The sequence below is a fragment of the Aythya marila genome, assembly GCF_965140915.1.
Source record: "Aythya marila genome assembly, chromosome: 12".
Classification (NCBI taxonomy): Eukaryota; Metazoa; Chordata; class Aves; order Anseriformes; family Anatidae; genus Aythya; species Aythya marila.
This window is the reverse complement of record NC_139053.1, coordinates 20,271,634-20,295,759: the sequence shown is the minus strand read 5'-3', so window position 1 is coordinate 20,295,759 and position 24,126 is coordinate 20,271,634. Positions and strand designations below refer to the sequence as shown.

Sequence of the window (24,126 nt, the reverse complement as noted above, 5' to 3'; positions counted from 1 at the left end):
GAGATTGGAAATAATTACAGAAGTAAAGCTTAAAATAAGAAAACGAAAGCAGACATTATCTTCAGGAACGTTCCTCTCCAAGCTGCCTTCATTCCTCCGCGGTGGCTTCGCTGCAACCTCTGCAAGCTGCCTCAGCCGGCCACTGCTTTCCGGGGAGCAAAGTTTGGATCTTCCTTGCTCCAGCTAGAATGAAAGGTTACCATCGTGCTGCTGAACAAATTAATCTTCAAAGCGGGGCCGGGACTGCCGCCGCTTCCCTGGTTCCTCGTGGTTAATTCTGCCGGCCTGGCTGGCTCAGCAGCTCTGCGCGTGAGGGCGAATGCAGATGGAGCGCTGCCCGAGCTTGCCCGGCGTCGGGACTCATGCAGCCAGTTCCATTTCCACGCCGGGCTCTCTGCGTCTGGGAACGGGTTTTTTGCCCAATTCCCTTCTTCTTTGTCTCTCCTTTAGTGGGGAGTTCTTAACAAGGTTGCAATAACTTTGTAGAATGAGCTGCATGTTTACCTGTGCCGTGCTTTTTCTCGTTCCTGAGCGTGCAGAGCTCCCACTCAGCAGTCATGCAGCGAACGACTGACCCGGCTTCTAGTCCCTGCAGCCCCCCCGCCTGCAGGCTCAGGCTTTAGCACCTCAACAGTGAGCAAAGCCCAGCGGATTGAGGGAGTTTTAGAGCAGGTAGGCTTTAAACAAGTTGTTGCCAGTAACAGTTGGCAGATTTCAGCTTGCTTCTGCCACGCTCCTTTTTGCGCTTTGCTCCTTTGGTCCTTGCAGCCCCCTTGCAGCCTCCCAAGGTGGGCTGCGAGCCTCCCAGGCAGTGGAGGACACGGCGGGTGCGCTCCAGCTGCGCTCCCTTTGAAGGTTACAAACAAAAGAGCCGCGTTTTTTGTGCTCAGCACAACTGACCTCTCGCTGGAGTTCTCACCGTGGAGCTGATGTCTGGGAGAAGCGCGCGGAGTCGAGGAAATCCCGCCATGGGGTGCCAGGGGCTGGACTGCATCCTGGCCTCCTGCTGCAAAAGCAGGCAAAAGGTTTGTTTGTACTTAAATACCGGGTGGGAAAAGCAGCCTGAAAGGTCCGGGTGAGGAACAGGAGCTACAGACAGCGAGCACAGCTGCCGAGGTGCTCAGCACCACCTGAGAAGCACCAGATGTGATCGGTACCTTTGGAGCCCTCCAGAAGCACCCGCCTCGCTGCGAGCTGCCACCACATGGACCTGGCCGACCAGAGCCATCGGTGTTGGGCACGAGACTCCCAAATGGGCCTCCAGCAGTGGAAGAGGTGCTGGGAGTGCAGGGCTCTGAGCCTGCACTGCACGGCTGCTGCTGCTGCTGCTGCGTGGGCAGCCCCGGTGCTGCGCCCTTGTCCCAGCCCTGCCTGGCAGGGGTAGAGGTGCCGGGCTGGGGAATCCTGGAAGTGCCGTGGCAGTTTCTGAGGTGCACGCTGGGGCCGTGCCCTCGCTGTTGTTCCCACCCAGAGAGGGCAGCTCAGCACCACTGCTGCCTGGGTGCTGAGCCGGGGATGCGCAGCGCAGCGTTGCTGTCGGAGCTTGCGTTGAATTGGGGAGGAAAAGGGCAAATTGGCCTCCTTGCATCGAGGCATTCCTGGAAGGTGGTCGGTGGGAGGGCTGGCTGTGGGCTTCAGTTAGATGAGGAGGAATTTGGGGAGGGGCTGCGGAGAGGCCGACCTCTCCCCATTCTCTCTGGGTTCTGGCTGCGAGCCGCTGCCGCTCCCTGGCCTCGTTGCCCTGCCCGAGCTGCTCGGGACTGGTGAGAGCAGCGGTGCGCAGCCGGCACCTTCGTGGTGCAAACCTAGTTTTGTCCAGGTCAGAAAAAATCAGACAACAGCACTGGAGCACGTGGTGTTTAGATGAAACCTTGGGCAGCTGCGTGAGGAAGAGGAGGAGGACGGGCGGTGGCGGTGCCTGCGGTGGAGCGTGCCCGGCTCCAGCCCCGCCAGCCGCTCCGCCAGCAGGAATCGGGCTGCTGAGCTCTCAGCTAGGTCCCTTTAGCTTGCTTTACCAAAAAAGGGATTCCCAGCCCCATTTTTTCAGGCCTTAGCGTTGCACTGGAACGTGGATGAGGAGGCTGAGCGTTGCGAGTGCAGCCGAGGAGGAGGAAGGAGCGATGTGTGCGGTGTCGCCGTGGCCTCGTGAAGGCTGACGCAGGAGCCACCTGCCAGGAGTCGGCTGCAGGCAGCCTGGCTGGCGTCTCTAAATGCAGGAATTTCTGCTGGCTGCCAGCGATGCTCTTGTATGATCTGAAACATTAAGGTTCTTTATTTCATCTAACTTCGTACCTAGAGCCTGGGGTCGAGGTTTTGTTTGAAATCACGGAAACCGCTCGGTTTGGCCTCGCTTTTAGGGCAGCGGCACAGGGGTGAAACTGGGAGCGGATGCCTGAGCGGATAGCTTCTGAAATGCAAAAGCTGCAACTGCGTGACTTCGTCTGTGCGCGTTCTCAGCGCGTGGAGCCCCAGAAGTTTCAGTTCTGCACCAGCTTTCTCACTGCTCCCCCGCCGCCTGCGTCGCTTCCCGCGCCTTCGTGCGCGCTCGCGGTGGCTTTGTGCTCGAGGTAGCTTTTCCTCTTAAAATCCCAGTAGGAAGAAGCTTAGCATTAAGCAGCTAAATCCTTCAACCTGTGCTGCCCTCCCTTCAGAAGCGGGTTTACCTGCTGGGGGGCTCAGAGCGGTGCCTCAGCCACCACAAACCATTTTTTGGTCTCGATGAGTGGGTAGAGGATGGGGCTGGCAGTGCTGGCTGCTGTGCCAGCCCTCGGTGCCCCTTCCTCCCTCTCCCTTCCAGAGGACAAAAGCCATTTCTTTCCCCTGTGGCTGCAGGGGGACTCGTTTCTGCTGCATGCACACCCCCAGCCCTGCGGGAAGGGGAGGAAAAGTGTGTCAGGAGGTTGGGGTGGCAGTCGGCCCCTCCATGGTTTGGGGAAGGTGCTCGCTAACACTGCTAACCTGCTGTCTGCTTTCTCTTCCCAGGATAAAGATAAAGTTTCTCTAACCAAGACTCCCAAGTTGGACCGGAGTGATGGCGGCAAAGAGGTGAAAGAGAGGGCCACGAAGCGCAAGTTGCCTTTCACTGTCGGAACAAATGGAGATCAAAAGGACTCAGATACAGGTACAGGAAGCGCAAACCCCGCCGTGGAGACGGGAGCAGTGGGGCTGGTGGGATGCCCGTGGCACCCGACGTTCACCCGTCCGTACTGGAGCGCTGCTCCACACCTCCTGCGGTTCTGTAACCGGAGGGAAAGGTGCTGAGCAAGAGGAGAGCTCCTGAGATGTCGGGAGCTGAGCGGATCTGGGCCCTCGTGTTCTCAGTAACACACCTAATGGCACCGGGGATGGCTCTGGGGGGGGGAGAAACCCCGTCCTGGGCTGGTGGTCAGCTCTCTGCTGGTTCTCCCTAACCCAGCTGGCGAGCTGTGGCTCCGGCTGGCCGAGGAGCAGCACTGAGCCTTGCAGTGCGAGCTTGGAAATCAGGGAGCAAAGCCGAGTTCCCTCTAAAAGCAAAAAAAAAAAAACAGTTTCCTCTGTTTTGGAAGCTGGGAGGGCAAATTTGGGAAGGTCCCGAGCGCTGTCGTGGCCGCGCAGCTCCCGCGCTGGGCAGCGAGGACACGCGGTGGTGGCGGTGCGTCCTCGGGGCTGGCCGAGTGGTAATTCTCCTGTCAGCTGCTGAACTCCGTGTCCTGAGAGAAAGCTTCAAAACCTGAATTGGCAGAGCTGAACGCCAGCTGAATGGCATTTGTCTGCGTGGAGCATCACGGCGGTGTTCTTGGTGTGCGGATGGGCGAGAGCATCACGGGGTGAATACGCCGCAGTGTGAGGCTGTGGGATGGAGGGCAGCCCCCAGCCCTCTGGGACCAGAGGGAGCCTGGGCTGGGGGCCCCCAGCTCGCTCCCCAGGGATGCGCAGGGGCACAGGGAGGTTTTTGGCTGGGGTTGGCTCCGGTGCACAGCGCGCTGTGCTCCCTGGGTGCGTGCAGGAGCTTCGCCTCTGGGTGCCGGGGCACGGCAGTGCTGATGTGGTTTCTGAACCACGTGCAGCACTCAGTGGGGTTTTAAACCCGAACTCACTTCATGAAGGGCTGCCTGGCCCTTGCGGTCACCGGGATGTCACAGCCAGGCTCTGCCAGCCTGCTTCCTGGGGGACCAGCAGCAGGTGTCTGCTGTGCAGAGGGCTCGGGGCTCCTTCTGGCTGTGGCAGTGTTAGAAATGGTGCTGCCGGAGGCATCAAGAAGGAAAAAATGGAGAAGGAGCAGGCGGGCAGGGACAGCCCGGTGCTGCTACCAGGAGAGGGTCGTGTCAGATGCATCTTCCCCGTCCCCTCCGGGGCTCGGCCGAGCCGTGGGCAGGGGAGCTGGGCTCGAAGGCACGTGAGAGACAAACGGGGGCTCGACAGAGGCTGGCAAGGTGTGGGCGAGTCATCAGCAGCCGATTTGGTCGAGACCAGAGAGAGGAAGTGACTCAGCCCCTGGCGAGGAGATAGCGGCGGGGAGCTGCAGATGCACGGCACGCAGAGCCAGGCCGATGCTGAGCAGGAGCTGCTTGCTCTGCTCCGAGGTCTTTTCCTCCAGGATCCAGATGCCTGAGGTGGGAGAGGCTCCGCGGCACCGTGCTCCCCTCTGGCACCACCCTGCTGTGACCGTGGGGTCCTTCTCCTCCTCGGATGGGCTCGAGGAGGGCTTTCCCTCAGGGGAGAGGCCTGTTTGTGGCTGCACAAGGGTTGCCCACCTCACACGGGGCCGGAGAGGTGCCCCCAAGCCTGTGTGGGGTCAGTCAGTGTCCCACAGCACCCCCCAGCCACGTCCTGCTGGCACACAGCTGGAGGACGAAGGACAAAGCTTTGGTCTCGAGCAAGGGAGCTGCGCCCTGCTGCCCTGAGCAGGGGCTGCTTTTTCTCTTCCCTTCCTAAACTTCGATTTCAGCCGCTGTGAGAAGTGGGATTGCAACATCAGCCCTGGCCGTGCCCGTTGTGGGGCTGACCGTGGGGGATTTGTGCAACGCAGCCGCATTTCCTGGGCCTCCACACGCGGGCTTTCATGTTTGCCTGAGGACGCTTTCGCTGGGCTGCTCCACAGCCACGTGAAATTCAGCTGTAAGGATGTGGGAACCGGGAGAGGGCTCTTTTGCCTACAGTAGGATTTTTTTTTCCCCCTCTTTAAATGTTTAAGCACTACCGTGAAGCCTTGCCTGGGTTTCCTGCGGCGGCTCGACTGCCCTAGCACCGTGCAGCCGCTGTCCTCACGAGGGAAAAAAAATGTACATGAGTCTTTAAGCCTCCAGAATGCATGTTTCGGATCCAGCTCTGTAGGAGCAGCATCTCCTGCCTTCCTCCTCTCCCCTCGTGCAGCATCTCCCCGCATCCAGACAGCGCCGAGAGCCTACGTGCTGCCTGGCAGCAGCCAGACGAGCGCAGCCAGCTTCTCCCCAGCACTTCCAGCAGCCTGGGAGGCTTCGTGCAGCTCCTCGTTTCTGCGCCGTGCCGAAAGGAGGTTAGACATTAAAATAAACACGCACCAAAAAAAACCCCACAGTTATGGATGTGCAGGGTGCCAGAGTCCGTAGTGGGGTGCTGGTTGGACCCGGTGATCGTGAAGGTCTCTTCCAGCCCTAGTGATTCTGTGATTCTGTGTCAGCCGTAGTGGGGACGGCCTCTTTAGCTTGATTTCGGGCTGTCGCTCGAGTCCCTCGGCTTCCTGTAGGGTGGAGCTGTGGTCTCCGGGCTTTTAGTCATCGTGGGGGAGAGGTAGGGCTTCAGAAAAATCTCCAGGGCGCTTTGAGTTAATTTTGGCTTCCGCGAGCTCTCCGGGGAGCTGGAAAGACCTGGGTGAGGTTGGGTGTGCGGGGCTGTGCTGCTCCCCCTGGGTGACCCCCGGGGAGGGGAGGCAGGCGCTGGGCCTTAGGGTGCCCCTTAGGGTGCTGCTGGTTCCTGGTGCCTCCAGCCCCGCTGCCTCCACGCTGCCCCTTGGGCCAGGGCAACACCTCTGGGGCAGGTTTTGCACATTTGCTGGCAGACTCAGAGCACGGGTTTGCCCAGATCGTGTCCAAACCCTGCCATTGCTAAATAACACCCAGATTTGAATCCACTCACTCAAAATCACAGGCGGAGGAGCCGTCCTGTGCCTGTGCTCGCTGGTGCAGCCGTGCACTGAGTGCAGCGTGCGCTGCTCCGTGTGGGAGCGCATCACGGCTGAGCTGCGCAGCCCTGGCCTCAGCGGCGTTGCTGCAGAAACAAATGCCTCACTTTTAAAGTTCCCCGAACACCAGAGAAATTCTAATTTTGAACCGTTTGGTCACGCAGACTTCGGTTTCTCTGGCAGCTCTCGTGCTGGAGCCGAGGGCTTTGCACAACTGAGCTCTCCTCAACACCTCCTGCAGGGGGAACGAGGGCAGCCAGCGGTGGAGGGGGGGACAGGAGGGGTCGGGGGGGGCAAAAAGGGTTTGGGGGGGCAAGAGGGGACTTGGAGAAGCAGGAGAGGAGGGTGCAGGGGCCGGAGGGGTGCCGGGGCAGGAGGGATTTTGCATTCCTCATTGCTGCCTCCAGCGCAGCTCCCGCTGCTTCCAGCTCCTGGCCAGGCTGTGAGGGGTGGACACCGTGTGGTTTGGTAGCGCTGTGGCTTTGGGTTATGGGATTTCTGAGCACCACTTGGTGTTGGAGTTACTGGGGTGTGAGCTGAAGCAAGTGGCACCGCAGGCAGTGCTGGTGGGGACGGGCACGGCGCGGGTCGGGGTCCCGGTGCGGTGCCGGGCACGGAGCAGGAGGTGGCTCCTGCCCTGGAGGAGGGGGGCAGCAGGTTGGGTTCCCTCCCGTGCTATCAGGGTTAAAATCAGTGCCATCAGCCTCAGCTGTGGTCTGGTGGCATTTGGCATCTCAGCTTTGTGGGATGGGGGAGCACGGGCAGAGGGCGGGTGCGGAGAGTGTGGGCTGAGAGGCCCCGGAGCAAACAGCCCCTTCAGCTGCATCCGTCCCCTTCAAAACCCAGACACGAAAGCAGCATCGTGCTCCCGAGGTCCTGAAGAACCAGGTAGGGTCCTCCTGCGGGGAGGCAGAGCCCCACCAGCACCATCCCACTGTGGAGGATGGCTGCGGGTCGTGGTAGCGGCGAGCATGAGCGCAGGATCTGGCCTCGGAGCCTCCTTGGTGCTGATGAGAGCAGGGTACGTGGTGCTAATTACCGGGCTAACAAGCCTGATCACCTGGGTTATCAGCCGAGCCAACCCTCCCGCTCCATCCCTCCTGGACGTGGCGCTGGGCTGGCGAGGGGATCCGTGAGAAGCGAATCGCTGGCGGCTTCCGAAACGCATCTGCGTCCCCAGGCGCTGTTTGTGTGCGCCTCTGTGGCTGGCTTCGGGCGGATGTGTGCAGCTGGGGGGGGACTCGAATGGGCTGCGCTGCATCGGGCCTTTCTTCGGCTGCATAATTTCAGCCCTTTTACTAAAATAGTCGAGAAACTGTTCTCACCTAGCAACCGGGGAGAGAGTGAATGTCAGAGCTTCTCCGCTTCTCGCTGGCTCCATAATGCCGGCACAGTGCGCCGGGGCTGGCACACAGCAGCCTTCAGATCACCCTTAGAAACTCCCCGTGTGCAGCAGCCATCTGGGAGGTGCCGTGCGGGAAAGCAGGTCGCTCGATGATGGGAGCTGCCATAAATCTCCCTCCTCCCCCCGCCTCACCTCCTTAGCATGCAGAGGGAGAGGCTGCAGTGTGCTGGGTCTCTGTGAACCCAAAATCTATCAATGATGGCTTTTTCTCTAATACAAGAGCTTTTATCAGCGCTGTCTGCGGAGCGTCCTGCCCCCAGCTCCCAGAGGGGGGCTGCGCGGGCGAGCCTTCCTCCCCTCCTGCTCCTCCTCCTCCTCCTCCTCCGGTTCTTTCGGCCTCGTGGGAAATGGAAAGCGTGGACCTGAATTCTCCCTCGGAATTACTCCTGTTTAACACGGAGATTGCTCTAGCTGATAGAAGCCCCGGGGGTGAAGCCTGTCAGCCGATGGCCACCCCAAAAGCTGCGTTGACCCCCGTCTGCGTGGTCTGGGGCTGGGGGTGAGGGCTGCTGTTTGGGTGGCCGGCTATCTGGGGCATGGCATTAAACCTCTCTGCCTGAGCAATGCTCTTAAAGCTGCCGAGGCCACCGGGGGCAGGGCCTGCAGCTGCTCCGTCACCACTGAGCTGGGGCTGGGCGCTGGGGGTCCCTCTCCATCCTTGGGGCACCCCCCTGCCGTGCTGCCAAAGCAGACCCTGCTATGGTTTTCCCTCTCAGCTCCCTCTTGGCTTCCACGTGGCTGCCGTGCCACATCCCCTCCCGTCTCTACCCGGGGATGTTCACACTGCAGGGGCTGCAGCACGTGCGTGAGCTCCCTGGTGCAGAACCTGCCTCCTGCCTGCGTCGGATGAACCCAAATACCGGGTTCCTCTGCTCACAAACCACCACATTATGGTCTCGGTGCCTTTGTGCCCACCCTGCTGCCCTCCTGCTGCCACCTCTCGCTGATCTGCCCGTGCCACTGCTGTTCAGCCTGCTGCTGTCCTCCCCGTGCTGCGTGCCGGTCCTCAACTCCCGGGGCACCGCTCACACCACGCCGCCTTTCTCTCTGCCCACAGACTCAGGAAGCCCTCTCTGCTCGTGCTCAGCTGCCAGCAGCGTGCAGAGCCCGGGCGCGCAGCGTGCGAGCAGGGCTCTGGGTGCAGAAAGTGTCTGCGTGCTCCAGCTCGGCGCTGCCCGTGCGGGGCCAGGCTGCTTCCCCTCGCTGGAGCTGGCGTGCGCCGAAACATCTTGTGCCCTGTGACTTCTGCAGTAGAAATGAGTCACTCTTACGCATGCCAGGCTGTGGATCAGGAAGGCAGAGGCTTGTGCGGTCTCTCGGGGGTGCAATGCAGTCTCCGCTGCTGTCTGTGCCGTTCTAATTTATTCTCATTGATCTGCTGTTTGTGTGCTCGCTCCGTGAATAAACTCCCAAATCCCGACCCGGGAGCGAGCCGGCCGGCAGCGTCCCCGCGCAGCGCTCAGCTCTGCGTCCCGAGCTGCTTATTTGGAAATGGTATTTTTCCTCCGGGTGCCACCTTATTTGCCTGTGCTGTCATGCCGGAGCCGTTCACACGGATGCTTTTTGCATTACAGGGTGCCACACACGGCAGTGGGGAGCGGGAGCTCGGCTGCAGCTCTCCGCGACGCCTGCACCGCGCGGCGCGCCAGCCAGCAACCTGCGAAGGTTTTCCCCTCGCGCCGCTCCCGTCTGGCTCCCGGCCTCGTCCTCGCTCCCCTTCTTTCTGGGGCCGAGGCTCAGCCCTGGCTTTGCACCCCCCGTGGAGGCAGCGCCAGCGTTGCGTGACCTGGAGCTTAATTCGGACACGGGAGCCACCCGCGGGGCTTTGTCCTGGAAGGGCGCGCAGCAGAGCGGCGTTTGTAGCCCGGGAACAAGGAGCAGTTCCCCGGCTGAGGCTTGGCCCTGTGACGGAGAGGGAAGCAGGCAGCAAGGAGCTGATCTCAAAACGGGTCCCTGGTGGCAGGGCTCGTGCAGAGCCCTCTGTGCTCACCCCTCCGGCAGGGCACACGCGTGGTGCCGCTGCTCGCACGGCCCTGCGCTCTGCCTCTTGGGGGGGGGCTGCCCTGCGCTGCCTTTCCCAGCCTTAGCACAGCCTCGCTGAGGGGTTTGAGTGCCAAACGTTTGACTCCTGCTTGCTGAGGTGTGAGTTTCCCTCGGCTTGCTCCACGCTGCTGCAGGGCGCTGCAGAGAAGCGCTTACTGCGGGGAGCAGCCTGCAGGAGCCACTGACGCCCGGAGCTTGTGAGCCGAGGTCTTCGTGCAGGGTCCCCACGGACACCTGGTGACAGCCAGGCTCTGAGTGAAGATTTCCAGGCTGAAATAAAGCGGGCTTGCAGCAGGGCAGGGCCAGGGAGGGCTGCTGAGGGCTGTGTCACTGAGCGGGGCCACGTCCTGCATTCCTGCTGCCCCCGAGGCTGGCTGGGCGCTGCTGGAGCATCGCCTCGGGGTCGTTTCTCAGGGAGCACCACCAGGAGGAGGAGGCAGGGAGCAGGGAAGAATCCCCTGGTGCCTCCGTGGTGCCTCCATCCACCCCACAGGGCACCGTGCTCGAGCCCAGCTCCTCGGCTGCTGCCTCAGCCCTCGGCACGGCGCGAGCAAGCGGGAGCGCAGCGATCGCTCTCCGGTTTATTTCTGTCGCCTGGATCACATGGCTTTAATGCTAAATGTTGTGTGGAGGAGGACGATTCTGCAACTGTGGAGCTAACAGGAGTTTAGAGGTTTGGGGTTGAACTTCGGAGTCGTTTTTTGGAAATGGCAGGCTCCTGCTGACAACCCGCAGCCCCCGGTGTTGCTGTTCTGCCCGGGACTCCCCTGCACACCCCCACGGCCCCTGCCCCGTGGGGCCCTTACACACGGGCTGTACGTGTGTAAGGTGTGCCCCGTGCTGTGGCAGGGCTGGATGTGGCCAGGACCTTTGCCACTGCTGGGATCAGACAGGGGCTGGCGGCACACACGGCTCGGCCACGGGGCTCGGGGAGCTGCCCGGGCTGCCTGGTTTCCTCCCCGTAAGCACGTTGGGTTTAATTTTATTGTAAGCCATTCAAAAGCTATCCACTTGCCTGTGATCTGATTTCATCTCTAGCTCTGCTACCGCTGCCAGGGTGACCGAAAGGTGGCTGTGGAGGATCAGGTGGGGGTTCTCCCTCGGTGCCTGCGCGCGTGGAGGCGCGGTGCGTGCCGGCTGGGGCCAGGGCGGCCTCGGGTGCTGCTGACCGGCCCCGCTGGTGTCTGGACCCTGCACCCAAGGGTGCCATGAGAGCCTGGGCACTGCGTGGCACCTGCAAGCACCCAGGGGCCAGCAAAGACACGGGTGGCTGATGTAAGCAGAGCCTGGAGTTGTGCAACCGGCTGGTTTCCGTAGCGAAGCGGCTCCCAGTTAGCGCGGTTCAGGTGCGTGGCTGGCGACTGGCGTGGGCCCAAGGCTGTTCCTGGTGCTGGGCTCCAGGGGATGACGTGGGGCAGCCGCGTTGTGGCTCCAGGGGGAGGTTTGGCACTTGTGTTCATGCCCAAACCCTGCTGGCTGCCTCCATCCAAACCGGGGGTGTGGGTGGGGACGGGCTCACCGTGCAAGGAGCCTGCACGCAGCTGACGTGAGTGGTGAGCTGTGCTCGAGGCACTGCGTCCCCGTTACACCACGGCAGGGGCACAGAGGAGGTGTGAGCGTGGTTTGCTCTGGCGTGGTGGCTGTGATGGAGGGGAGGGAGTGCAGGGAATGGGAAGCTCCTGCCCGTGAGGCTGAGGTGGTGGCACAGGAGGTCTGGGGTATTTGGGCTCAGTGGTTTGGACTCTGTGCCTAAAAACAGAGAGTGAGAAACGTGCAGCAGCGTGAGTTCCCATCCAAGCTGCTCGGGGTTGAAGCCCTGTAAATTGGAGAGGGTTATCGGGCATGTACTTGTCTGCAGATGCTGCTTTGAGACTCCTGTGTCCCACCACTAACATTTCCTGGGATTCTCAAAACACCTCCAGCTCAGTGATGAGCGTGTTTAGATTCAGACTTCCACGCAGAGGACACACAGCCACGAGCTCCCTCACCGACCGACCCGGTGCGGCGTTGTGCTGCTCAGGGTTCTCCAGCAGCATCTGAGCAGCCCTGCCTCGAGCCCACGATGTTTGAACCAGGACCTGCTCACCTGCACCGACATCTTCTACCCGTGTGGCCCCTGCGAATGCTGTTCCCGGCCCTCTGCACGCAGCAGGAGCCCTGCAGCCAGCCTGGCTGGGAGCGAGCTGTGCCAGCGCTTAGAAATCGACGGGAGCAGCGTTGGATTTTCCGCTCACACGCACCGTATCTTCCTTATGCTTTTTTGTGGGTTTAGGACAGTTGCCTGGTAGGAGGCACGCAGCTCGGCTCCTTGGCAAGGGATCGCGGTGCTGCTCTGCAGATCCGTTTGCTGTCTCTTTGCTTGGCTGGCTCCGCGAAAGGAAACTTTCGTTTTTGTTTCCTGAGCTGACACCTTGGAACTCGGGGACGCGTCCCCGCAGCGGTGCTGAGCAGCGTGCGGCAGCTCGCCGGGCAGGAGCTCTGGGAAGGGCTGCCAGCCCTCCTTGCAGGGGGAAAAGAAGTGAGATTTGCATCGAGAAAAATGGGAAATGCTTTAAAGAGTTGAGCTGCTCGTGGGGCTTTGGCGTGTGGGCCAGCAGGGCTGGCAGAGGCAGCGCGGTGCTCACTCCTGGCTGTTTTGGGAAGGATGCAGCCGAGCAGCGTGTCGGCTAGGGGTGTGAGCAGCGTGCCAGGGGCCCTGGGGAGGAGAGGACAGGTCCCCAGCTCCGTCCTGGCAGGGCTTTCTGCACCCATGGCTCGGGTGCAAAGTTCTTGTGCTGCAGGGGTGAGGTGGCAGCGTTGCGGAGCTGTCAGCCCCTATCTCGTTAGCACTCTCTGTTGATGCTTTTAGATGCCTCCAGCTCAGTCCATGCTGTGGTGGCATAAGGCTGCGTACGCTCCCCGAAGCACCATGGCATGAAATGGAGGCTCCTAGAAGCAGGATGGAAGGTACAGTACTGGCGGTGGCCCCACCATGGAGTCGTTTCCTCTGCCCCTTGTGCTGCTGTTTGCCGGGGGGAGAAGGGAGCGGGGCAGAGCCCCCAGGAGCCCGCGCCAGGAGAGGCTGCGGTGGAGGCGGTGCTGCTCCTGCCCCAGGTCTGTCCCGTCCCATCCCATCCCATCCCGATGCATGGTACCAGAGCTGGCGGGCAGCAGGAGAGGGTGCCAGCGCTCCCAGCGCAGGGACGCGTCCTTCACCAGAGGTTTTTTTATCCGTGAGAGACCGGGACGGACTCGGAGAGCTGTGAGCGCTCTGCTCGGAAAGGAGCGTGGTTCCCGGGCGCCGCGATGCTCACGGGTTGTGTTTTTGTGTCTCGTTGCATCACAGAAAAGCAGGGTCCAGAGCGGAAGAGGATTAAAAAGGAGCCCGCCACGAGAAAGCCTGGCTTGCTGTTTGGAATGGGCCTTTCAGGAATCCGGGCAGGCTACCCGCTCTCCGAGCGCCAGCAAGTCGCTCTTCTCATGCAGATGACAGCCGAGGAGTCTGCAAACAGCCCAGGTGAGCGTGGGGCCAGCCCCGTGCTGCTGCTTCGGGGAGATGCTGCTCGGGGCGAGCTCTCTCCTGCCTGTTTCTGCCCCCTGTGCGAGCCCTGGTGGACATCTCCTGCTCCAAAGCAGCAGCAGCGTGGCACAGCTGGGTGCAGGAGGGCGGCTGCGCTGCTGCCGGGGTCTGCCAGGCTCCGGGGTGCTGGGTGTGGGAGGGAGCGGTGTGAACCGAGGCAAAACAGCAGCCTCTGGTCTTTCCGTGTTCCTTCTGGGGAGAAGGATAAGGCTGATGAGAGCCAGCGCACACTGTAACGTGAGATGCAGAGCAGCTGGAATGTGTTTACCATGGATTTGGGATTTGGGTAATTTTTATCTGTTGCGTGACCCCCCCCTCTGGGGTTTTTAGAGGCGCAGCGTGCTGTCCGTGTGTGTACATCTGCGTCCTACACACACACGCTGCAGCTTTTAGCCGCCTGTTTTGTTGTTCTTAACGCAAATCTAGCTGCTTATGGTGCTCTTACTTGAAAACCAGCAAAAAGCTGTGTAGTCTTCAGAGCATTCAGCTGTTCCCAGAAAATGTGCTCCCCTCCCAAGGCTGTCAGACCTCACATGCGCTTGGTAAAAGGCCGCTTCCCTTAGGAAATGAGGTTTTAGGGTAAGGAGCTGCATTGTCTACTCCTAAATCATGGGATTGCCTACAATCTTTGCAAGGACTGCAGTTCTCTCCAGCGGGCTTTGGCAGCCTGCAATTAATATCTGTATTACACACACACAGGCTTTCCTCTGTCTTCACATCAACTTCAGAGGCTGTTAACTCTCAGTGCCTTCTGGAGAGCGTTTCGGTGGAGAGGCGAGATGAAACGCGTTGCAACAGCTCCCTCTAAGGGTTTAGGTCTTGCTCTGAGCTGCGCTTCCTGACTCTGTTCTCTCCTCCTCGCAGTTGACACAACACCAAAGCATCCCTCTCAGTCCACAGTTTGTCAGAAGGGAACTCCTAACTCTGCCTCCAAAACCAAAGATAAAGTAAATAAGAGAAACGAGCGAGGAGAGACTCGGCTGCATCGAGCTGCCATCCGAGGAGATGCCCGGCGCATCAAGGAGCTCATCATCGAGGGTGCGGATGTCAATGTGAAAGACTTTGCAGGTAAGCAGCCCCGCACCAGGAGCTCTGCCCTTTGCCCTCGGGTTGGATGTGCCACCCACAGAGTGGCTCCTGCCAGGGGAAGCTGTTTCCTTACCACACAGGTTCGCTAATTGGAAAAGAGAGATTAACCAAAACCAATGAATTTGCCTTTAGGGGAGGAAAACATATTGCTGTCCTTTAAAAAAAGGAAACTACAGATTTCTAAGAGTAAAAAAATCTTTGGAAAACATCCGCTCCTGTGTTGGAACTCAGCAGCTGAAGTCTCAGGGCTGTCCTGGCTGCACCCACCCTGCTCCTGCCGGGCTGGGGGTGCGGATCCCTGCTCCCCCCGGGGCTCTCGTGGCTCCGTGCTCTGCAGCGGGACCGGGACCCTCTGGGCCATTTCTTGTTCCACACACGTGATGCCTGAGAAGTCTGGAGGAGGATCTGCAAAGGCTGTTTTAGCTCTTTTTTTTTTTTTAACTTAAAACGTAACAAACGTGCATAAAGACATGAAAACACTGGGTTTGTGGAGTCGGCGATCCGGAATCAAATGGTGATGCTGTCAGCTGCCTGGGTTTAAATACTGAATGTGGGGTGCTGCTGAGAGAAACCACGCTGCTCCTGCACTAACGAGGGGGCTAAATTAGCACGAGGCAGCCTCTCTTCCGGCACGTCCGAGAGCTCGGCTTTGCTCTTTGCTGTTCCCTTTGCACGATTTTTTGGCTATAAATAGCTGTGCGTGTTCCTCTGCCTGGGTGATTAATGCCAGCGCTAGACGGAGGTATCAGCTGTGATTAATTCCGGGCACAGGTGCCCCCTGCTCGTGCTCCCGGTGAAGGTAACGGGCTCGCTCCCACGGCGCTATCAGCAAAACACCCAAGGAGCCGCGCGCCTTTGCTGGGAAACTTCAAAACAGCTCCTGCTTAAAAATAGTCTGTTTGAACATGATAAAATACTGCATCCCGTGTTCTTCAGGGGTTTGTTTGAGAACGAGAGCCGCTGTTACTGTGGAGATGGGCTGTTTGGTTTCTCTCCGAGATCAGGGCCTGTTTTTTGGTGGCATGGCTGCTTGCTTTGGAAAGCACACGGAAAATATTTGTTAGGTCTGCGTGGGGGATGCTTCGGGGCAGTGTCTGTAGCTCGGAACTCAGCCCTGCTGTAGGAGGCCGTGTTTCTCTTCCAGACAAGTTGGAAGGGGAAGGGATTTGAGACCTGGCTCCCACGTGGCATCAGCAAGCCTCCCAATTTCCTAGCCAGAACTTTGCCCTCGGGTTTGCCAGGGCTGTGCCATTTCTAGCAGACGGTCTGACTGCCTGTGGTGCACCCCGAGGGGAAGGTGGGGCTGGTCCTGCAGAGCTCCCCGAGCTGCAGGGCCGGGCTGCAGGCTCCTGGCGCAGGCAGCCGTGGTGGATGGAAGTTGCTTTTCTCTGTCTCCGACCCTCTCCATGAAGGTGATGCCCACCTCTCAGTGTCTGTTTGCTTGCAGGCTGGACGGCGTTGCACGAGGCATGCAACCGGGGATACTACGACGTGGCAAAGCAGTTGCTGGCTGCAGGCGCAGAAGTCAACACCAAGGGGTTGGACGACGACACCCCGCTGCACGACGCAGCCAACAACGGGCACTTCAAGGTTGGTTGTGGCTGGATTCCACGGCTCTCTTTCAATGACCTTTTCCTTCTCGTGTGCCAAGCAGCCACCTGTGCAAATGCAGAGATTCTGGTTGTTTTGTTATGGTTTGCTGCTGATAGCTGTGTAGCGGTGAGAACCTCCTGCCCCCGTACTGCTCAGCATTGTACTTGCACAAGAGATCGTTCTGGAGCACAGGGAGAGTGCATGGCTTTGCAGCTGGTTCTTCTCTGTGTTTTCCTGCCCAAATTGATTCACGTTGCTGGCCTTTGTCTTCTTATCGATGCCTGTTAGTGCCACAGGGCTTGTCCTGTGTCTGACAGCAGGCTGCTCTCCAGCTTGAGCATGTCCCCTTTTTGTTATATGTGAAAGATTACCAAAAACACCCCAACAGATTCGGAACATCTTTACAAACACTTAAAGTCTCTATTTCCGTTTCCAGGTGGTGAAATTGTTGTTGCATTATGGAGGGAATCCTCATCAAAGCAACAGGAAGGGGGAGACACCTTTAAAAGTAGCTAATTCTCCCACCATGGTGAATCTGCTCCTGGGGAAGACGACGTACCCCTCCAGCGAAGAGAGCTCAACAGGTGAGGCTGACTTTTTTGTGCACGTAGGAGCGATGTCTGTGGCCTGCAGCTGTCTGTTAATACAGAGACGTTAGGAGGACAGGGAATTTAGGCTGTTTTCAGAGTATCTGCACGCTGCTGTCACAGTCAGGAGCCCAGCTGTAGCTGCACTGCAGGCGCCTGCCCCGCGCCGGTGCCGCTGTTGTGCCTGAGCCAGGTGGGAAACATCACAGGCTTCATTAGTGCTAATTGGAGGAAACGTTCCTGTCTTATGGGGAGCCTTGGCCTTACCCTATTTGCAGTCATAATCCTGTTAGAAAGTTTTTCCCTTGCTCCATGCTGGATATTCTCAGGAGCACTCCTCGCAGGGCTGAGAGGGGCTGACTGTTCCCTAAGAGGTCTTCCAGCTCGGCGTTTCGGGCTGGCAGCTGCAAGCTGAGCAAAGGCTGGGGGAGGAAAGGGGTGGCAGGGCTCCTTGCAGGCCTTAACGCGTTGTTTTTCGCCCTCTGCAGAGACGTCAGAAGAGGAGGATGCCCCGTCCTTCGCTCCCTCCAGCTCTGTTGATGGCAATAACACAGACTCAGAGTTCGAGAAGGGTTTGAAGCACAAGCCCAAGGCCCAGGAGCCCCCCAAAACCATCACCCCGGTGAAGGATGAGTATGAATTTGATGAGGACGATGAACAGGACCGGGTCCCGCCAGTCGATGACAAACATTTGCTGAAAAAGGATTACAGAAAAGAGACTAAAGCAAACAGTTTCATTTCCATACCCAAAATGGAAGTGAAAACTTATACTAAAAATAACACAATTACACCAAAGAAAGCTGCCCACCGCATCCTGTCGGACAGCTCGGACGAGGAGGAGACCAGCGTTGCTGTGGGGACGGGGGAGAAGCTGCGACTTACGACCCACTCGATATTGCCCAGCAGCAAGATTCGGGAGCCTGCCAGCACAAAGCCGCAGAAGGAGAAAAGCAAAGTAAAAAAGAAGCGGAAGAAGGAGACGAAAAGCAAAGAGGTTCGATTTGGCAAAAAAAATGACAAATTTTGTTCCTCTGAATCAGAGAGTGAAAACGTGGAGAGTGAGGAGGATGACAGAGACTCTCTTCAGAGCTCTAGCTGTGTAAAGGACTCCAGGCTAGTGCTAAAAGAATCCTCCTTGTTTAACTCTCTGTCTGCCTCATCGACCTCTTCTCATGGGAGTTTAGGCTCCCAGAAACATAATCCTAATCTTACAGAACAGCACTCCAAGCACTGGAGGACGGACAATTGGAAAACCATATCTTCTCCAGCTTGGTCAGACGTCAGTTCCTTATCGGACTCCACAAGGACGAGGCTGACGAGCGAGTCAGACTACTCGTCCGAGGATTCGAGCTTAGAGTCGCTAAAGCCAGTCAGGAAGAAACCAGAGCACAAAAAGAAAAACAACCCACACAACACTGTTTCTGAGAAAAAGAATTCATTCCATAGCAATGTGGATGGAGCAATTCCAAAGCTGGACAAGGAGGGGAAGGTTGTTAAAAAACATAAAACAAAACATAAACATAAAAACAAGGAGAAGGGACAGTGTCCCATCAGCCAAGACATTAAAATAATCAAAACTTTTTCTTTTGAGTTTGAGGACTCTAAACAAAAGCCTGAGAAAGGCTTGATAGTAGAGACAGAAAATCCAGTCGAAAACAAATTGAAAGTGTTAAAGCATGAGCGAGAACACTGTAAGAAGGAAGAAAAACTCCCCAAAGGTAAAGGGGAGGAGAAAGAGTGGTTGTTTAAAGATGAGACTGGAAAATCCTCTAAAGAGGAGAAATCACTAAGAAAAGTCAAAGAGGGTAGTAAAGACATGAGCAAATCCTTCAGAGAAGGATTGAGTAAATCAGAAAAAGAGAAACCTGTAAAGGAGAAGTCTCCCAAAGAGGAGAAGCCCAGAATACACAAGGAGGAGAGAAAGAAGAAATCAAAGGACAAGCAGTCAAAATCTGAAAAGAAGAATGAGCTGAAAGAGGAGAAAGTTGCTAAACTAGAGAAAGAAAAATCCTTCAAGGAAGAGAAGGAAAAATGCAAAAAAGAAAAAATGTACAGGGATGAGTCTGGCTTTGATGAGTTTAATAACAAAAACCAATTTCCCGAGAGCGAGGACACAAAGTTCAGCCTCTCGGATGATCAGCAAGAGAGGTGGTTTTCAGACTTGTCTTCTGATTCCTCCTTCGATTTCAAAGGCGAGGATAGCTGGGATTCTCCGGTCACAGATTTCAGGGAGATTAAAAATGACACCGTGGCAAAACTAATCATAGAGCCGGTGAAAGAGGAAATTAAAGACAAGAAAAAGGAAAACAAAACGAAGGAGAAGAAGGAATACAACGAGAAGCGTAATGAAAAGGACGCTTTCTTAAAGAAGAAGGACAGAGACTATGTGGACAAAAGCTCCGACAAGAAAAAGGACCAAACAGAAAGACACAAAGCTGCTCCTAGCTATTTGCCTGAAAAGGACAAGAAGAGGAAGGATTCTGCAGAGAGTGTCAAGGAGAGGAAAGAAAAAGATACAGGTGAAACCAACAAAGACAGAAAAGATTCCTCTGATGGCTCTAAAGACCGGAAAGACAGTAAAACAAAGCAGGAGGAGCCCTATCGAGATGACTTCAAAGAATATGGCTGTGAAACCTTCTTCAAGGACAAGTCTGATGCTGAGTTCAGTGGCAAAACCCTGGAGAGTTGGGAGCGGCACCATTCTGGGAAGGAAAAGGAGAAGAAAGATGCTCCCGACAAGGAAAAAAAAGAAAAAGTGAAGCCAGAGAAGTACAAGGAAAAATCCAAAGAAGGCGACAAGGAGAAAAGTGAAAAAGCTGCACCGGAGAAAATCCCAAAAGACAAAGAACTCGAAAAGGGTTTCAAAGAGAAAAAGGAAAGTAAGGAAAAATACAAAGACCTGCACAGCAAAGACAAAGAAAGGAAGAGCTCCTTCGACCAGGTCAAAGAGAAGAAGGAGAAAAACTTTGTGGATCGAGAGGACTTCTCCGAGAAAAAGGATGAGAAGAAAGGCAAGGAGAAGAGCTGGTACAGCATCGCGGACATCTTCACAGACGAAAGCGAAGACGAGAGGGATGATTACAGCCTGACTGGGTTCAAAGTCAGCGAATCCGTTGGGGGCGAAATGCACCGGCTGGACAGCCTGCAGGAGAAGGACGAGGGCGCAGCGGCTGAGAAGGAGCTGTACCCCGAGAAACACCGCAAGTACTCCTCCGACCGGCAGCACTCGGGAGAGAAGCAGAAAGATAAGGACTCCAAGGAGAAGAAGAAGGACAAAGGAACATCGGAAGGGGGGAAGGAGAAGAAGGAGAAGAATTCCTTTGAAAAACACAAAGAAAAGAAAGAGAAGGATTCCTCGGAGAAGTACAAAGACAGGAAAGACAGAACATCCATAGATTCCAACCAAGAGAAGAAGAACAAGCAAAAGCTCCCGGAAAAGGTTGAGAAGAAGCATGCCAGTGATGACAAGGTGAAGAACAAGCATAAGGAGAAGCTGGATAAGGAGCATTCCAAAGAGAAAAAGTCTTCGAAAGGGGGAGAGGCAGAGAAGAGCCTGTTGGAAAAATTGGAGGAGGAGGCTCTGAACGACTACAGGGACGACTCCAACGACAAAATCAGCGAGATCTCTTCTGACAGCTTCACAGACAGAGGACAGGAGCCGGGACTGACCAGCCTCTTCGAGTCTTCGAATCTCTCTCTTACCGATGCCTCTGAAGAAAAGTTCAAGGACGCCCTCCCGTTACCCTGCTTGCAGGACAAACTCAAGGAGAAGGAGCGACACCGGCATTCCTCATCTTCATCAAAGAAAAGCCACGAGAAAGAAAAAGCAAAGAAGGAAAAGACGGAGAAAAAGGAAAAATCAGATGAATTTAAGGACTCCAGTAGCAGAAAGGACTCCAGTCATTATGAAAAAGATTTCTCTGTGGATGGGGAGGCTTTTAGCACTTCCTACAACATGAAGGCAGAGCCTGATGAGGAACCAGAGAAAAGCATTGATTACTTATTTTCTGAAAAGAAAGACAAAAATGATTCTGAAAGAGAGCTGTCAAAGAAGGCGGAAAAAGAAAAGACTTATGGTTCCAGCGCCATCAGCACAGCTAAAGAGAAAAAGAAGCGAGATAAACACAAGGAGAAATGGAAGGAGGAAAAGGAAAAGCACAGAGACAAACACACAGATGGCTTCTTTAAGCATCACAAAGACGAGCCAAAGTCAACACTTAAAGAGAAGGACAGTCCTCAAGTTACCACCTTCAAGGACAAGTCAAAGGAGGAAAACCTCAAATTCGGTGAAACCAAACTCAAGGAGAAGCTCAAGGAGAACCAAGAGAAAGACAAATCGGAGTCAATAAAAATAAGCAACGGCAATGAAAAAATAACCCTTTCCAAAGACAGCGGCAAGAAGGATGCCAGGCCCAGGGAGAAGCTGCTGGGAGACGGTGACCTGATGATGACCAGCTTCGAGAGGATGCTGAGCCAGAAGGACCTGGAAATCGAGGAGCGCCACAAAAGGCACAAGGAGAGGATGAAGCAAATGGAGAAAATGAGACACAGGTCCGGAGACCCCAAGCTGAAGGACAAAATTAAAAGCTCGGAAGATGTTCGCAAGAGGAGTCTGGATCTGGCAACGAAGAAGCCATTAACGCTGGACACCCAGCTCAAGGACAAGAAGCTCAAGGAGCTGGGCCCGCTGACCCCCATCCTGTCACCAGAAAACAAGACCCAACCCGCTGTGGGCACGGACTCCAAGGACTGGATCACGGGCCCTCAGCTGAAGGAGATCCTCCCGGCCTCCCCCCGGCCGGATCAGAACCGGCCGACAGGCGTCCCAACCCCGGCATCCGTCGTGTCGTGCCCGAGCTACGAGGAGGTGATGCAGACGCCCAGGACTCCTTCGTGCAGCAACGAGGACTACACCGACCTGATGTTCGAGTGCGCGGACTCGCAGCACTCGCTGCCCATATCCACCATGTCCATGAACGCCTGTTCTCCATCCTTCTTTGACAGATACGCCAACGTTTCGGGTGGCCTCCCCGAGAACCCGAGTCAGACCCCGACCCGCACCATACCCTCCACGAACCTGTATCGCTCCATCTCTGTCGATATCAGAAGGGCGCCCGAGGAAGAGTTCACCGTTGGAGATAAATTTTTCAGGCAGCAAAGCGTCCCGGCGACATCGAATTATGACTCTCCGGTGCAGCATTTAATGGAGGAAAAAGTTCCCCTTCCTTCTGTTCCCACCGAGAAGTTCCAGTGTCTGTCCCCTGGGTATTACTCACCGGATTATGGGGTTTCGTCGCCAAAAGTGGAGGCTTTGCACTGTCCTCCAGGGGCTGTCAGCGGAGTCGCCCAGTCTCCTGAAAGTGTCTTTTCTGGTTTACAAGCAAAATCCTCCCCTTCGCACAGAGACGAACTGCTGGCTCCTTCGGTAGAAAGTGCTCTTCCCCCCGACCTCGGCATGCCGTTGGACACCACGGAGGAGCAGCAGGCGACCGCCTCCATCATGCCCCCAGAACCCACCTACCTGCCACCAATCGAGGAAAACCATTTCAGTTCGGGTATACCAGAACAAAACAACATAGACTGGGATAACCCTCCCGCCAGAAACCCCGAGGCCGCGATGCCTCCCAGCCTGATGGCTAACGCAGCCGAGCACTCTGTCACCTGGTCCATGGGCTCAGAGCTTCTGATGAAATCTCCCCAGAGGTTCTCCGAGTCCCCCAAGCCTCCTCTCTGTTCCCTAGAGCCGATTCATCCTCCACCAGTAGCCTTCATTCCCACAGACACGTCCTACCCCGTTTCTCCGATTTCTTACCCTCTGTCAGTGTCCGAGCCGGGGCTCGATGAAGTCAAGGAAGATGCTGAGGAAGCGGTGCCGGGGGAAATAGCGAATGCTGAAGAGCAAGCTCCATACATGTCCCCCACGAGGTTAGACACATTCTTCAATAACTGCAAGCCTCTTCCAGAGGAAGCACCCGAGATACCTCCGGAGCCCCCCTGTGTGCCAGCAGAACCTCAGGCAGAAGCTGTTAGCGCGCCAGAGAACAACTATTTGGAAAACAACACCGCCGCCCCGGCAAACACAGAGGAGGCGGTGACGTGGCCCGATCCGTTCACCAACAACGAAGATGATTTGGACCTCGGCCCCTTCTCGCTGCCGGAGCTGCCGCTGCAGCCCAAGGACGTGGCGGAGACGGAGATGGCCGAGGCGGAACCAGTGGAAGAAAGCCCGGTGACAGCTTCAGAAACCAGCGCCGGCGTCATCAAAGCCGGCGCGCCTGCGGTAGCTGCCGGGGACGCGGAGGAGCCCCCGGGCAGCCAGGCAGCCGCTGCCCTGCCGCTGGAAGCAGAGCCGCAGGCGGAGGAGCAGAAATCGGAGGCGGCGGCGCAGGAGGCCACCTCGGAAGCGGTGAGCGGAGCTGAGGAGAAAGGTGGGGAGGACGCAGAAGCGCAGCCTCTCCAGCCGACCTCGTCGGAGTCTGCTCAGGCTGAGAGCAAGGAGGTGGAGGCGGTGCAGGAGGAGCTGTCCTCCTCCGGCGGGGCGCCGGACAGCAGCTCCCAGGCCTGCCCCCCGCCCGCGGCCAGCGCCGAGGGCAGCGCCGTGCCGGAGAGCGCCGCGGCACGCGCGGGGAGCCAAGTCTCTTCCTCCCAGCCCGACGCGCCTCCAGGGAACGCGCAAGCAGAAATTGTTGAACCGGTACAAAAACCGGTAGCAGAAGCTCCCAAACCGCCCAAAATAGAAGAGATTCCTCAGCGGATTACCAGGAACCGGGCTCAGATGCTCGCCAACCAAAACAAGCAGAACGCCGCGTCTTCTGAGAAGGAATTTCCTCCTGTTTCTGCGCCTGCCACGCGTGCCAAAGGCCGCATTACGGAGGAGGACGATTCCCAGACTCAGCACCCGCGCAAACGCAGGTTCCAGCGCTCCAACCAGCAGCTGCAGCAGCAGATCAACACGTCCACCCAGCAGACCCGGGAGATGATACAGCAAACTCTGGCAGCTATCGTAGACGCTATAAAATTGGACGACATCGAACCTTACCACAGCGACAGATCCAACCCCTACTTCGAGTACCTCCAGATCAGGAAAAAGATTGAAGAGAAGCGGAAAATCCTCTGCTACATTACTCCCCAAGCTCCTCAGTGCTACGCTGAGTACGTCACCTACACGGGCTCCTACCTGTTGGATGGCAAGCCCCTCAGCAAGCTCCACATCCCAGTGGTGAGTCGCCTCCCTGCTTCTGCAGCAGGTGGTTTGAAGCACAGCGTCGGGGGCTCTGCCCTCCCTTGCTGCCACGAGCACAGCCAGCTTGTCCCCTCGTGCACCCAGGGCGCGTGCTCACGATGGCAAAACCAAGCCTCAAGCCTCGCTAAGTGGATGGCTGCGTGGTAAATGCATCCTCTGAGATGTGTTTTTGCAGAGGAGACCTTAGGCTGTGCTTAGGAACCTGAAGTTTGTTCGGGCTTTAGAGCGAGTTTATATGAATCCACTGGGTTTGAGGCCAGAAGGCAAAATTGCTTTTACAGGCAGCGCAGTAACTGGATAAAGAACCTAGGAGACTGCAGGGAAAAGAGAGCTGCCCTTAACTCCTGCCTCCCTTTTACCCAGCCCCGATATTTGACTTGCCGGTAGCCCTCACTCCGTGGCAGTGGGATCTGTGTCTCGCTGCTGTGCCGCATGAACGGGCCTTGCAGACACAGGTGCATCAATAAA

The 24,126-nt window shown here is 57.0% G+C and overlaps 1 protein-coding gene across 1 annotated transcript in view; it reads left to right on the top strand.

The window, feature by feature from the left end:
- Nucleotides 1-24,126, top strand: part of ANKRD11 (ankyrin repeat domain containing 11) — a 112,136-nt gene that overhangs the window by 84,417 nt on the left and 3,593 nt on the right. The window contains exons 4-9 of the mRNA XM_082770028.1: nt 2,983-3,121; nt 12,913-13,083; nt 14,011-14,214; nt 15,683-15,825; nt 16,265-16,412; nt 16,904-23,634. Of these exons, the coding sequence (XP_082626154.1) occupies nt 2,983-3,121; nt 12,913-13,083; nt 14,011-14,214; nt 15,683-15,825; nt 16,265-16,412; nt 16,904-23,634 (7,536 nt within the window). The remainder of the gene's footprint in view (nt 1-2,982; nt 3,122-12,912; nt 13,084-14,010; nt 14,215-15,682; nt 15,826-16,264; nt 16,413-16,903; nt 23,635-24,126) is intronic.